This window comes from Ochotona curzoniae, unplaced genomic scaffold, assembly GCF_017591425.1.
Source record: "Ochotona curzoniae isolate NIBS_2020 unplaced genomic scaffold, NIBS_Ocur_1.0 contig_4501, whole genome shotgun sequence".
Lineage (NCBI taxonomy): Eukaryota > Metazoa > Chordata > Mammalia > Lagomorpha > Ochotonidae > Ochotona > Ochotona curzoniae.
In genome coordinates, this window is record NW_024466307.1 from 18756777 (window position 1) to 18773006 (window position 16230).

Consider the following 16230-nt stretch of genomic DNA (forward strand, 5'->3'; position numbering starts at 1 on the left):
CATAGCCTGACCAACCCCACTGTCTAGCCCACACTGTCGAGCTCAACTCCTGCCTTTGCTTTCTGATCCAGCTCCCTAAGCTGATAGGCATCCTCGCAAGAAGCAGATGATGGCTCAAACATCTGTCCCTGCCAACCATGAGATACTTGGATTGAATTCCTAACTCCTAGCTTCAGCATCCCACAGTCCTGGCTCTTGTCACGTTTGGAGATAAGTCACCAGAAGGATGATTTCTCTCTCTCTACTCTCTTCTTTGTCCTCTTCTCTCCTTCTCTTTCTCTCTTGGTTTGTGTGTCTGTGTATATATGTGTATGACTCTGCCTTTCAAAATAAGTAAAAATAAATACATTTTTAAATGCTTTAAAAGGAAAAAGAAGGTAATTACATGCCGATAACTGATTCTGTAACAACATAAAGCTATTAGAAATATATACATACATATATCCAATAACAGACCACCCAAATATATAAGGCAAATATGACCAGTTCTTTTTTTAGGATTTATTTGTTTTTATTAGAAGACAGATAAGATGTATGGAGCAGAGACACAGAGAAAGATCTTGCACCCAATGGATCATTCCCTACATGGCTGCAACAGCCAGAGCTAAGCTGATCTGATGCCAGGATACAGGAGCTTCTCCAGGTCTCCCAAATGGGTGCAGGGTCCCAAGGCGCTGGACCATCCTCTACTGCTTTCCCAGACTATAAGCAGAGAGCTAGATGGAGAATGGAGCATCCAGGATGTAATCTGACAACCATATGGAATCACAGCACTTATAAGACGACAATTTAGCCATTGCTTTGAGCCCATATGGCTAGTTCTAAAGGGAGCATTAGATTTCATTAATAGGCTTAAACTCTAGACAGAAAAATCAACAGATACAACAGAATTGAAACATATCTTAAATCAAATGGAATTTTTTTATTCAAGATTTATTTGTTTTTATTGGAAAGAGAGAGGAGAGAAAAATCTTTCATCTATTCGTTCACTCACAAAGTGGCCCCAGTGGCCAAGCTGAGCCAGCCCAGATCCAGCAGCCAGAAGTTTCAAGATGAGGATTTAGCCACTGAGCCATTACACTGGCCCAAGATCAAATGGAATTTATCTTAGATATGCAATAATTTTTCAAAATTCACACATCAATAAATATGTAAATCAATACGTACAATAGATAACACCAATATTCCATAATAAAAACTCAACAATTAGGTATGCAAGGAATATATCTCAAAATTATAATAATAAATAAAACCACAGCCAATATCATGCTTCATGTGAAAAAAAACCTAGGTTTTTCATGTGAAAAACCTAAAGTTTACTCCCTACTATCCGAAATAAAATAAAGATGTCTATTTGCATAACTTCTTTTTGATACAGTATTATAACCATGTTTTTAGATGACATGTTGTTGTACATGGAAAGGCCTTCATGCTCCACCAAGTTTTATAGTACTAATAAATGAATTCAGCAAAATGTCAAGATATACAATCAGTATACAAATAAAAGCATTCTTTCTTTTTTTAAAGATTTGTTTATTTTTATTGGAAAGTCAAATATACAGAGAGGAGGAGAATCAGAGAGGAAGATCTTGCAATGATGATTCACTCCCCAAGCGGTCGCAATGGCTAGAAATGAGCCAATCCAAAGCGAGGAGCCAGGAGCTTCTTTCGGGTCTCCCCCGTGGGTACATGGTTCCAAAGCTTTGCATTGTCCTCAACTGCTTTTCCAGGCTGCAAGCAGGGAGCTGGATAGGTAGCAAGGCCAGCAGGATTAGAACCCCGGGGCCCATATGGGATCCCAGAGCATTCAAGGCGAGGACTTTAGCAGCTATGCTATTGTGCCAGACCCATAAAAGTATTCTTACATATCAATAACAGACTTATTGAAAAAGAAATAAATTTCATTCTTAAGAGCTCCAAAAAACCAAAATACTTATAAGTAAATTTAGCCAAAGAAGTGAAAGACATTTACAATGAAAGCTATATAACATTGATTAAGGAAATAATAGAGGACACACACAAATGAAAAAATATGCCATGGTCAAGGATGGGAAGGGTCGATAATATTAAAATGTCTATATTACCTGAAGCAATCTAATAAGTTTCAATTCAGAGTAGTAAGTCAATGACTTTCTTTTTAGAATTGGAAAGCACAATCGTAAGATTCTGAAGGAATCACAAAAGGGCTAAAATAGCCAGAGCAAAAGCAAACAAGCCCCCCCCCCAAAAAAATGGAACCATCATAATTATCCTGGTTTCAAAGCACGGTACAATGCTATTATAATTAAAGTAGTCTGGATTCTGTGCCTTGTCATTGATGGAATTTTTGCAGGACCCTTCACCCTGAATCACCTGAACCTTTGCCCTTTCCTGACTTAATCGGGTGTAGAGCTTAGCCTACTCCATTCATGGCACTTGTCCGTTTTCTCTATTCCACAATTTTTCTCAGAGTATATTTCAGACTGTGTCTTCTTGGATTTCTCTTTATTTCTTATTCCAAAATAAGGGCATTTTTAAAAACTGTAGGAAAAAATAATTATTTTGGTGCGAAAGATATTGAATCCATGCATACTTTCTCATAAATGCATATTCCATGAGCCTTTTATACTGCCTTTGTATGTTTGAATGAGTGAAATTAACCATGCAGGAATGCATTTTACCATCTTCCTGAAAAAATCAGAGATGCCTTCATCTTTTTTAGAAATCCTTGTCAAGGGCCTGGCGTGATAGCATAGCTGCTAAAGTCCTCGCCTTGAATGTGCCGGGATCCCATATGGACACCAGTTCTAATCCCAACAGCCCCACTTCCCATCCAGCTCCCTGCTTGTGTCCTGGGGAAGCAGTCACCAATGGGCCAAAGCTTTGGGACCCTGCACCTGTGTGGGAGACCTGGAAGAGGCTCCTGGCTTCGGATCGGCACAGTACCAGCCGTTGTGGTCACTTGGGGAGGAATCAACAGACGGAAGATCTTCCTCACTGTCTCTTCTCCTCTCTGTATATCTGCCTTCCCAATAAAAATTAATAAATCTTTTTTTTTAATTCCTTGTCAAGTCCACCTCACCTCTCACACTGAACAAGCAATCTCTATTCTTCCCTTTCTGCCACCATTGCCGAATTTCTGCAGGTCAGGTTCATATTTTCCAGGAACAGAACGGAATCTGCTTTGCATGTAATGAATTGAAACCTATCGTGCAGGAGAACCTTCAAAATTGGAATCAGACACAAGAAAAAACTACCGATGATACTTAAGATGAACCTGTAGGAGTTTTGGTGTTTGATGTCCCTTCAGGGTCCAAACTGAAGCAATGTGGCCAGACCTTTATGCTGTCCACTGTCTGTGATTATCAGGTAGTCTCCAGCATGGCAAAATGATCTTGTGCAGGGTGACTCTCCTAAGCCAAGGGCAATTCCTGGAGAAGGACAAAATTGAGTGCTGACCTTCCCAGGAGCTGAAGATCAAGCTTCTGTGTTACAAGCAAGCCTTCTTTGTACATCGCTCGCACTTCACATGGGTATGATGCGTTAACCTGGTTAACTCTGAGAACAGTTTCATCCTCTTCATCCCTGACAAAGCACATTTATTTCTCCTCCAATCAAATTCCACTTGTGTGGTTCAAGTTCCCAAGCCACAGTTCACACATCCCCCAGTGCTAGCGCTGACTTACCCATGACCACTGCCACAGGAACATCTTCCCAGGAGCTTTCTCAGAGCCCCTGTCACTTCCCTGTTCCTTAGACTGTAGATGAGAGGGTTCAGCATAGGAGTGATCATGGTGTAGAAAGCAGAGACCACCTTGTCCTGTTTGGAGGAGTGGTAGGCCTGGGGCCGCATGTAGGTGATCATGGCAGCACCATAGAAGAGGGAGACCACTATCATGTGGGAAGAGCAGGTAGCAAAGGCCTTCCGCCTTCCCTCGGTGGATCGCATGCGCAAGACGACTGCCAGGATGCGCAGGTAGGAGGTGGAGATGACCCCAAAGGGCAAGAGCAGCATGAGGACACAGCAGACATAGATCATAGTCTCATAGAGCGAGGTATCAGCACAGGCCAGCTTCAGCACAGCTGGAACTTCACAGAAGAAGTGGTCGATCTCCTGGGAGCTACAGTATGGGAAGCGGAGAGTGAAGATGGCCTGGATTAGGCCATCCACAAGACCAAAGAGCCAGGACCCTGCCACCATAAGCCAACAGGTACGGCGGCTCATGACCACTGAGTACCTCAGGGGATTGCTGATGGCCACGTAGCGATCATAGGCCATGAAGGCCAGCAGAAAACACTCATCACCCAGGAGGGTTAGAAAAAAGAGTATCTGGAGTCCACAACCTATGAAGGAGATGAAACCACCACCCAGGAAGAAGTCCACAGCCATGCGTGGCACAATGGTGGACACAAGCATGAGGTCCATGAGTGACAGCCAGCTGAGGAAGAAGTACATGGGACTGTGTAGGCGTGAGTCCACTTTGATCAGGAACAGCATCAGCCCGTTACCAGAGATGGCCACCAGAAACATGACCATGATGATGGAAAAGAGGAACAGGTGCAGTGGCGAGTGGGTAAAGAGGCCCAGGAGAATGAAGTAGGAGATCAAAGTCTGGTTTCCTGCCCAGGCCATTGTTCCTGTGGGATCTAGAAACAAGAGACCTGAATTTAATGCCATAACGTTAAGCACATCATGACTTTGCTCAATTTATTGTCCTTGTTAAATGTTACTTGATTTGAAATAAAAACATGAGTTGTTTTTTTCTTTTTTTTTTTTTTTTAAGGAAAAAAGTCTGTAACAAAGATGCAAGTGGTTGTTTTTAGGACTTTGTTCACACAAAGGAGAAGTGAATTTTAAGTTGGCTGTTGCAACTAGAAAGTTGCTTCTGTCTCTTCCAGGAACAACCTATTTTTCCAGTCCTCAGAGTTGCTTCTGCTATGAAAATTCTAGCCTCATTCAATGATTTTCTCAGTAAAAGTATTCAAGCAACAGACATTGAACAGCTATATGAATTGGACATTTTCTATAATATTTTTATGCTTCAGTTACCTGATTTATCTTAAATTGGGATACTCCTACAAGGTGGTATTGGAGATTAAATGCGCTAACATAAGCAATGGCTAAGGGTATAAAATTGGTGACAGCTGAGCATTGCTCAACACCAAGCACGGTGCTGCACACCCCCATATGCTCCTCGTAATTGCCATAAAAGACATGATCATTTTGTACATTTCACAAGTAGGACTCTGAGACAACAGGAGGTTTATTATTTTTTTCTCTGCAAATACCTAAATTTGAAATACTTCTTAAAAGCCTAATAAATAAAATGTGGGAACAACACAGATGCCTAACATAAAGGAATAGCTGCGGTATAATCACATGGAAAGATAACATGCAAACAAAGAGATGTTTAAAACATTTTAATGGTTAATGTGCACAATGAAGACTTTTTTACTGAATCATTTTAAATAATCCCTAAGACTGGCAGAAAATATGTCAGGGTATATTATCTTTAAAACTGCAGTGTGGGGTGCAATAGTCTAGCAGCTGAAGTCCTCACCTTGTGTGCACTGGGATCCCATATGGGCACCGGTTCTAATCCAGCTGCCCCACTTCCCATCCAGCTCCCTGCTTGTGGCCTGGAAAAGCAGTGGAGAATGGCCCAAAACCTTGGGAAAATGTACGTGGAAACTGTGATTTGTGGGCAAGGATGACTTTTGCCACTGTCTGAAAGTCTCTAACTACTGGATATCATCAGTAACATGTGATTCCTCCAGCACCCAGAGAGGTCTAGGACAACACAGTCAGTTTCAGGAGATTTTGGCCATTCTTCAAGTCTCCCTACATTCAAAAAGATCAATGACTGTACCATCTTTCTAAAAATATATGTAAAGAGACATTGAGAAAATCATTTCTTTCACTCACCAATTGTCCACAACACTCAGGACTGAGCCAGGCCAAAATCAGCAGCTCCATCTGGGTCTTCCACATGACTAACAGGGACCCACTGCTGCCTTTAGTGTGAGCATTATCAGGAAGCTGGATTGGAAACAGACTCAGTCTAGCACTGCTATATGAGATGTGGACATCCCAAGAAGTGACCTAACCCACTATGCCAAAAAGCGCATCCCAAGTCTTCTCTAATTTTATCATTGGCAGAAAATGAATGGCTACAGAACCCAGTATTTCAGAAGGCAAATAAAACACACAACAATTCTCAACCTCAAGAGAAATAATGAAAAAGAGAATGAAAGAGACAGATCAGGGTAAACCAACGTAATGAAGCATTGGATAACAGAAAGCAAGTCACAGAACCAATGATGCCAGGCAGGCTTCCAGTGTTCCAATCTGAAAATGTATATCCTTGATCAACAGATTCTGCCACCTAGGAATAGACGTTAATTAGCAAGTTAGATCTACAAAAGATCTGTTTCAGTGCAGGGAAGTGGATGTACCTACATCACGCTGAAGAAAAGGAGTCTGAAAAGGGAAATGGAGGATCTTAGGACACACACGAGAAATGTAACAGAGAACTACTCGGGAATCCCCCATTCTGAGAAAATAAGAGCTGACTGAGGAGTTCAGAGCTCCTCACAGGCAGAATATATACAGTACTTTCCAGAAAGGATATGGAAAGACTTTGGAGATACACATTAGATTAAAACGGAAAGAAAATAGATTGTAAGAGAAGGAAGACAGTAAAACCTGGGAGAAAAACTTCACCTTAAAAACATGGCAAAAATGTTAGGAGTTCAGAAAAGCCTTCCATAAAGTCATTAGAACACAGAAAGAATACGCATCCTTCCTCCCACCAACAGGTATAAAGGATGGCAGTGGGCTCCCAGGGAAGGTGAGAGATCTCTCAACGGGAGTTGGTATAGATACTCACCTGCAAAGACCCCTCTTTGGGCCAGGTCCAGCCTGTGGCTGGCACGTTTTATTGCCTGCCACTCCTCACCTCTACCCACTCTACTCCCCCCTCATTTGTGACTAAAGAAAATTGCCTCTTTTCAGAAATCCTCAGAGACCTCTCCCTGGCTACATGACCGTTCCCAATTCCTGGCAATGAAATCTCCAAGGAAGGACAGCTTTCTGCACAGTTCTCTGTTCATCTCAGTTGCTTAAACACATTCCCCCAGGAGAATGTGAAGAGGAAAACTTGGGAGTAGGAATTACTAGGGACCAACCCAAAGAACTGGCTTTTCCTCCATTCCAAAAGGAAATGGAAAATGTTGGCTTGCATTGCTTCAGTGACAATAGGAGAGTCATAAAAATAATATATAAAAAAATTAACAGGGCATCGTCTGGAGTATGCCAGAAACATTCTCTCTTTTTTTAAGATTTATTTATTTTTATTGGAAAGGCAGCTATACAGAGGAGGAGAGAGAGAGGAAGATATTCCGTCTGCTGATTCACTCCCAAGTGGTCACAATGGCTGGAGTTCAGCTGATCTGCCAGGAGCTTTCTCCGGGTCTCCCACATGGATACAGCGTCCAAAGGCATTGGGTCATCCTAGATTGCTTTCCCAGCCCAAAAACACAGAGCTGGATGGGAAGTGGGGTGGCTGGGACATAAACTCATGCCCATATGGGATCCCAGCACATGCAAGGCAAGGACTTTAGCGACCAGGCTATCATACCAAGCCCAACATTCTTTTTTTTAATAATAAAAGTATTTTATATTTGGTAATGTTTACATAGTTGAGAAGTATATATCCATGTGGACCACCGATCAGGGTGAAGAGGGCCAAGGAACGACAGAAAGTGGGTGAAACATTGCTTTCAATTTTTTTCCTCCTGTAACTTGGGATTCTGGAGAGAGGAAGGGAGGGCTCTCCCAGCAGCCTAACCATATGAATTGCTGGGAATGAGAGACAGCCACCCGATGTTATCTCAGGGTCCTCGATGTGAAACATGTAAGTAGTTTTGATAGTTCTGAAATATTGTTGATTTCATTGATCCAAAGTTGGCCTTCAATCCATACCAGTTCTTGGTGTTCGATGTTTCACCCCAGCCAAGGCTTGTCCAAACCCAGATACTGCTCACACATGGCTAGTAGGGGCAGAGACCCAGCCTAGTCTGCTCTACATCTATCCAGGTTCTCCGGAGTACCAGATTATGCTGGCGTCTAGCATGGCTTGGCGCACCCAGGCCCAGTCCACACTTGTGCCAAGGGAGATTGTAGCCATATCCAGACCATAATGCAGCCCCCACTCCAGCCCCGACACCCTCCCATGGGAATCCACCTTTAATTTGCTCCATTGTGTCCTTCATTTCTAATAATTCTGCTTGATTTTTTTTCAATGTTGCTGTTTGCTGTGTGACATATTCATTAGACTCCTGTATGTGCTTCTCATTGATAAGAAGCTTTTTAGTAAGTTTTTTAAGTTCTTTATCCCCCATTTCTTGGATATATTCTTCAGTTAACTATAAGGTTGGCAAAGCATTTTTCTCCTTTGCAGAGGAGTCATCAGTATTATCCATTATGACTTTGTGTCTTGGTTATTGTGCTTCTGGTTATCAGATTCTTCTCCTTAGGACAGGTTTCTAACCTGTGTCACCCACAGGTCTACAGTTTTGTTTTATCTATTGCATTTTGTGCCTGGTTCTTGGTTTGCAGTCACCAGTGACACTCCCTCCAGCGGGTTCCAGGTCTGGGCTCTTGTGTTGGACTTGCACCATGGTCTCCAAAGTCCCAGCTCCAGGCTCAGCACTCTCCACCTCCTGTGATCCCATGCTGTGGCTGCACCATTGTCTTACAACCTTTCTCCCATTTCTTGTTCAAGCAATTTGCAGGATTAGAAAGACATCTGGTGCCCTAAATAATTAGGTTGCTGGTGCTGCTGATCTTGCTGGAACCTGCTTGTTGTTAGGTCTGAGGGCCACCCAGACCTATTTTGATTACAGGATAACGAAGTCAGTATTTTTCCAGTCAAGTTAAATCAACAGGATGGGCAGTTCTTTCCCTGGATTCACCTCCTGAGCTCTTGGCGACCTCCCCTTTCCACTGGCTGCTGCTGGAGTTCCTAACCCCGATGAAGCTTAAATCACTACTCACTGACTGCCAAAGAGGTCTCTGGTCGCTGCAACATCACACTGTTGTCGTCACTGCTTTCCAACATCTGCCATCTCCAAGTGCCCCTCTGCAGTCGGCCTGTCCTTACTATTTCCTGAAACATGCCCTCTCTGCTTTACCTTGGCTAATAATTCTCCATTTGTTTAAATGTGCCCTTATCCTATTTTGCCATTTTGGTTCTCCCCTGAGTAATTTTTCATATGTCTATCAGGCAATTGAATATGTTCCTTTAAAAAAAGCTGTGAGACTGGTGTGATGGCCTAGTGGCTAAATCCTCACCTTGAAACTGCCAGAATCCCATATGGGCACAAGTTCAGATGCTCCACTTCCCATCCAGCTCCCTGCTTTTGGCCTGGAAAAGCAGTAGAGGATGTCCCAAAGCCTTGGTACCCTACACCTGCTTAGGAGACCTAGAAGAAGCTCCTATCTCTTGGCTTCATATCAGCTTAGCTCCAGCCATTGTGATCACTTGGAGAGTGAACCAGTGGTTGAAAGATCTTTCTCTCTGTCTCTCCTTTTCTTTTCAAACCTGCCTTTCCAATAAAAAATAAATGAATCTTATATTTAAAAACGGCTTTTGTGATAATATCATTGCTCATATAGCAAATCCTCAGTCTGTGAATGCCAGTATCTGATGCGGGTGCTGGTTCATGTTCAAGGTGCTCCACTTCCCCCTCAAACTCACTGCTATAGCCTGGGAAAGCAGAGGAAGATGGTCCAAGCATCAGAACCCTGAACCCGCATGGGAAACTTGAAAGAAACTCCTGGCTCTTGGCTTTGGATCTGCTCAGCTCCAACCATTGTGGCCATTTGAGTAGTAAACAGCAGATGAAAGATCTTTTTCTCTCTTTCTCTCTGTAAATCCACTTTTCAACAAAAAAATAAAGATTTTTCTAAATGTGCACTAATTTCCCTCACCCATTTCATTACAGCATTGCTGTTTTTGCTGTTTAGTTTCTGCAGCTTTTTATAAATCTCAGATGTTAGTTTCCAGGCTGTTGATTGCTTCTTTGTTGACCATTTCCTTTTCTGTACAGAAGTTTGTTAGTTTAATACAGTCCCATTTGTTTATTTTGGCTTTGACTATTTGTGCTTTTGGTTACTTTTCTGTTTAAGATTTATTTTATTTTATAATAAATTTTTATTTATAATAGTATTTTATTTTATTTTTATGTTTACAGAGAAAACAAGAGGCAGAAAGATCTTTCGACCACTGGTTCATTCCCCAAATGGCCACAATGGCCAGTGCTCAGCTGACCCAAAGTTAGGAGCCAGGAGCTTCTTCAGGATCTCCCATGCAGGTGAAGGGTCCCAAGGACTTGAACCATTCCTCACTGCTCTTCCAGCCCATAAACAGGGAACTGGATTGGAAGTAGAGCAACTGGGACATGAGTCAGCACCAATATGGAATCCTAGTGCTTGAAGATAGAGGATTAACCTGCTGAGCCTTGACAGCAGCCCTGGATGACCTTTGTAAGAAGTCTTTACTAAGTCCTTTATTTTGTAGAGAGCTTACTAAGTTTTCTTCTAACAGTTTGATGGTTTCTGGGTGCAGATTTAAGTTCCTGATACATTTAGAGCTGACTTTTATTCAAGGTGAAAGGTAGGGGTTTTGTTTCTCACTTCCGTAGGTTGATATCCAATTGTCCCTGGATTATTTTAAGTTTTCTTATCAAAGATTAGTCGGCTGCATGTGTGTGGGTTCACTTCTGGGGTTTCTATTCTGTTGCACCAATACTCTCTGTTATTGTCCCAGTAACAGACTTAATTACCACTGCCCTGCAGTATGTTTTGAAATCTGGAATTGTGATTTTGTTAGCTTTTTTTATTCTTCAAGATAACTTCAGCTGTTCATGGTCTCTTGTGTTTCTAGATGAATTTTTGTATCATCTTTTCTGGGTCTGAACAGTTATGTTGTTGAAATTTTGATTGGGATGACAATAAATCTTTAGATTACTTGTGGTAATATGGACAGTTTTGTGATGTTGATTCTGCCAATCTAGAAACATTGTAAATAGAAGATATTAAAATACTCGTAAGAGGTGATGTTGCTTTAGAATAACAGGCCATCTCCATAGGCTGTATCCTGAATTAGATGAAACACAATCACCCCAGACCACATCCAGGAATAAGCAACAATGTACTAATTTGGAAAGGTGTAGAGACCTACAACTTCCATTGGAATGATTGGATTCCTAAGCCCTACACTGGGCCTGGATGGGATGTAGAAATATATGACAAGACCCCCACCTCCCCGGAAGAAACTCAGGCCACAGTCCCTAACTAGTAAATAGTATGCTGTGCTGGATATAGCATGGCAAACCCAGGTAAAGATCTGAGCTTGCAAGCTGTGTGCTGACTAGGTAGACAGCTTTGGCAGAACCCTGAGAAAGTAACCAAATATTTAGCACCTTTGCTTTTTAGGCATAGAAAGACTGGGCAGATTGTCACATGGAAAGAAAGCATCCATACTGGTGCCTAGGGTAGTCCAGGTACAGAAACATCATTCATTGTCCATAGTAGGATCTGATGGGCATGAAACCCAACCTGTAAACCTCTTATTATGCTGGTGTTTAAAGCAGACTGGATTCAGCTTTCAAAGCAAGTGAACTAACTCAGTTGTGTTCACCCTCCAAAATATATGCATTGCCTAGATCATGATCATACTATTACATGATCAGACCCTACTGCAAGAATCATCCCTAGTGAATAGGAGGCTTGAGCATCAAAAGGAAGACTGGGCATACCACAGGAACCTAAATCCAGATTATACAAGTTTAAGCAATAACGAGGGATATAAACAGTAATAAGTGTAAATTTGGGAGAGGGGAGGCAGAATAGTAGAGAATGATTCCTAAGTCTGAAGAAACAGGAGCACCTGCTTTATGGATCTTGATGGCTTTGTATCCCAGTTTCCCTTCCCCAACCAATCCCAGTGGTACAGAATACTGTACAAATTAGGGTATGAGTTTCCCAAACTCTATGGGTTCAGTTGAACCTGTGAGGCTCAGTTACTCTTGCTAAAGTTCAGTAATGTCCATTTGGCCCCTGCAAACAAGATAATACAAGGCGTCTGTCTCCTAGAGCACTGTGGATTCCAACAGTGGATCCTTTTATAAGATGTCACCAAATGGCCATAGACGGTGCTCTGAGGACTGGGTGTCATGAGTAGACTGAGTTTCTTTTCTGAAGCAAAGAAGCCATGAGTTTTCCAGGGAGCTCTCCTTGTTTCTTGTCTATGGTGACCAGATTCCTCCCTAGCCAGGATTGCCCACAGAAGGTGTCCATGCCAGCAGGTTCTACTGAGGACCTCCTGCCCAAACTTTCATCTGAAATAGGAATCTCCCTGGTCACAGAGCTCAAGATTCCGCTGACTTTGTTTTTCATGCTGCTATCCTTGGGCTTGGTATCTTATCATATTCCCACTTGTCCTTACTGTATTCAGTCACATTGCCTTTGGGAATTTATGTCAAGATGTCACTGCTTTTCATCTCCTCAGTGAAGGAGGATGTAAATGCTTTCTTAAGCCTCTCTCTTCAGCCATGTTGAAAATTATTATTTTTACTTCCTCACTGTGACTTATAAAGTCTCTAGTGGAATACAGAAGATTAAGAATTATCCAACTCAATTTCTGCCATCTGAAAAGATGCCACTTAAAATATCCATAATTATGACATTGGATCAATTTAATAATATAGATTTACATAAAGGGAATGTGTGTGCAGTACATAATAATCACTTGAAAAAATTGCAAAGAATCAATAGAACTAATTTAGTTCAAGGATTTTATAATCAATAATAATAATAGAAAAGTATTGCCTCTTCATAGGGCTGTAGATTTGTTTACATGTGTGATTCTTACAAAATCCCTATGATGTAGAACAAATGTGGGATTTTCATTTATTGACAGGAAACATACACTCTGAAGGTGTAACTTACCAGTGTTATCCAGTCAAGAGTGAACCAGATTCCAATCTTGGCTATTTAGTGCTGGTTGCCAATTCGGCAATGATTCAGCCCCTTCCTCATTGCGCCCATAACTTCCTGGTTCCTCAAGCTATAAATAAGAGGATTGAGCATAGGAGTAAGTACTGTGTAGAAGATTGAGACCACCTTGTCATGGCTAGGGGTTCGGTAGCGCCGAGGCCTCAAGTAGATAAACATGGCTGCCCCGTAGAAGAGAGAGACAGTTGTCAGATGGGAAGAACAGGTGGCCAAAGCCTTTTTGCGGGCCTGAGCAGAATGCATATGGAGTACAGCCCACAGGATATGTGCATAGGAGGCCACAATGATGGAGAATGGAAGAAGCAACATGAAGACACAGCAAGCAAAGAGCAGGGTGTCAAACAGGGATGTATCCACACAGGCCAGTTTCAATAAAGCTGGCACCTCACAGAAGAAGTGATCCACATTCCTTGAGCCACAATAGGGTAAACTCAGGGCTGCCACCATCTGAATTATTCCATCTAGTATCCCAAAAGCCCACGAGCTCCCAACAATTTGCAGACAGACCCTCTTACTCATGAGGATGGGATAATGAAGGGGGTGGTTAATGGCCACATACCGATCATAAGCCATGAGTCCCAGTAAAAGTCCTTCAGATCCAACAAGAGACACAAAAAATCCAATTTGTATGCCACAACCCACAAAGGAAATGTACTTTCTGCCAGACAGGTAATTGGCAGCCATCGCTGGCACAATATTACACACTAACATGAGATCCATAAGGGAGAGTTGACTAAGGAATAAGTACATAGGTGTATGAAGTCGAGGATCTGTACAGATGAGGACGATGAGGAGCACATTCCCACTTAAGGCCACTGTGAAGACCGCCATAACTGCAGAGAAGAGGACCACATCGACCTGGCTGTGAGAAAAGATCCCCAAAAGGATGAAGCCATCCACAAATGATTGGTTCAACCATATTCCCATGACTTGCTCGTTCACGGTCACCTGAGAACAAGAATAGAGAAATTCTGAGATTTAGTGGTATGTCTTTACCTCTGAATTCGTTTGATTCAGTCAGCTGAATCTTTTGCAATTCTAAGAGTTTGGCAATACATGCCTTCAGACGTACAAGATACTCCTTCATATTCCCATGACAAAAACGATCAGATCTCTGATAGTGCATAGAATTAGACTACACTTCTATAATGATATGTATTCATATCAAGAAACTGAACTATTTTGAGTCATAGAACTATTGGAAAATACTCCAACAATCAGTAACCATATAGCAATGGACTCTATTTCTTTCTCTCTCTCTCTCTCTCTCTCTCTCTCTCATATTTATATATATGTGTGTGTGTAATATCTATATAATTACGCATATATGTATAGGACCACAAGGATTCAGAAAATTAGCTCTAATGAGACTTGAATTGATCCATACCTAAAAGATAATTTATATGTATTTCAACAAAGGGGGATAGTAGGACCCTGAAATGTTCCTTAGTCTTTAGTTTGTTCAGCCCACAATTCTTTGAAGCAATTTTTAAATATTTCCTTTTTTTTTTTTTTTTTACAGATTTAAACCATCAGAAAATTGTGCTTCTACATTCAGGGCGTCTCCATATCTTTTGCTTACCACTGATCAAAGCCAACTTTCTCTCTCACTAGGTTATCACAACCTCCTATATTGTCTGCCAGTATTCGTCCTTGAATCCTTTGAGTCTATTTTCATAGCTGCTGCAGTGAGTCTTCTAAAATATAAATCATTGATGTCACATGGTGAAAGTGCATCTAATCATTCTAAATGAATTTCAAGTCTTTGCAGTGTCAAGACAAGCCCGACATACACACATCAATAACTCCAAACTCTCCCCCACCACTCCCCTTCATGTGCTATGCTTCCTCCAATTCCTCTCGCAAATGAGGCATGCTCACCTGTTGTCCCTTGAACTTTTCTTCTGTGGAATGCTCTTTCTTCAGCTATCAGTCTTTCTCTCATATACTTCGTGTCTTTACTCATTTGTCAACTTCTTTACAGTTAAAATACCTCACTAAACTTCTAAGTATCTTGAGGTATCAACCAGCTGTGCTGTTCTAGCTTTCTCTACAATGTTAGTACCACTTGACACATACTTGCTTACATTTTTTTAGTTCAACCACATGTAGCATCCCACTACATATAAGAATTATTTATTGTTCATCGGGACAATCAGAAGTCCCTAGAATGGTACCAAGCTTACATACACACAAAAAAAACTTAATACATGTATGTTGACCAAATAAAATAATACACAAAGAAGATGTCCGATTTCCATTTTCTTGAAGCCTATACCTTAATTGCAGGACACATTGTTCTTGGCCCGAATGCATCAGTTCACTGTTTAATTCCCTTCTATGAGTGAAAATGTAAGACATAAGCATTAGATATTTATGAAACACAAGGATCTTCTCTCTAAATAAATGATGCTTTTACCTATGTAACTTCTGTATACTAATATGTTTGTATCTAACTTATATCACTGCAACAACAAAGTGAGATGATTCTATGGGACCAGGGTCCCCTCTTAAATTAAGTTGAAACTTCTTTTAAAAACAGTGTGGGAGAGGGGAGGGGAATAGGAAGGGAGGGAGGAAAGGGAAATTCCTGATCCTATGAAACTATGTCATGAAAAATAGTTTTTTAAAAAAGATGAAACTTCCCAGATCGATAATAAGGATGCTGGCTAAATTACCCGTGTCTCTACAGAAGGGAGCACATTCTGACTCATGTCCAAGATGAATGGACTTAGGTGTCCTTAACACCAGTGAGACCACCCAGGTGTGATGTTAAAGAGGTTTTCAATTGCAGTGAATCACAGATCCCATAGCCAAATCAGCCCCGGGACCAGTTAACAAGCAGAATAAAACAGTTCCTCTTAAACCTTTATAAGAAAGTTCTTACTCGGTAGAAGATTTCTAACCAATACCAACAGTTAACATGCACACAGCCAGTTGCACTTTCAAGCACATTGCCCTCAACCTTTATTTTTTCTCCTCTTCTGTCTTTTTTTTTTTTTTTCAGACAGAAAAGTTTATTTGCAAAGGGACCAGGTGAGCAGGGAAGGGAGATGGAAGGGGAAAGCACCTGCAGAGAGAAAGCCGAGAGTTGGGGTGCCTCTCGAAAGAGGAGGGAGAGAGAGAGATACCTCCTCTACTGCCTTCTACTACATATTACGTAGTTCATT

The 16230-nt window shown here is 41.6% G+C and overlaps 2 protein-coding genes across 2 annotated transcripts; both read right to left on the reverse strand.

Moving 5' to 3' along the window:
• Positions 1-157: 157 nt before the first annotated feature.
• LOC121160258 (olfactory receptor 56-like) lies at positions 158-4612 on the reverse strand. The gene is made up of 2 exons (XM_040985908.1): positions 3682-4612; positions 158-159 (listed from the first exon to the last, which is right to left on the reverse strand). Coding segments are annotated over exons 1-2 (933 nt in total).
• Positions 4613-13039: 8427 nt separating this feature from the next.
• Positions 13040-13987, reverse strand: LOC121160259 (olfactory receptor 56). The gene has a single exon (XM_040985909.1). The coding sequence runs from the start codon at positions 13985-13987 to the stop codon at positions 13040-13042; it is 948 nt and encodes a 315-aa protein (XP_040841843.1).
• Positions 13988-16230: the final 2243 nt, after the last annotated feature.

What these genes read in the sequence shown, in the direction of transcription:
- LOC121160259 (XM_040985909.1), bottom strand. Translation starts at nt 13,987, where the DNA reads ATGGGAATATGGTTGAACCAATCATTTGTGGATGGCTTCATCCTTTTG.
- LOC121160258 (XM_040985908.1), bottom strand. Translation starts at nt 4,612, where the DNA reads ATGGCCTGGGCAGGAAACCAGACTTTGATCTCCTACTTCATTCTCCTG.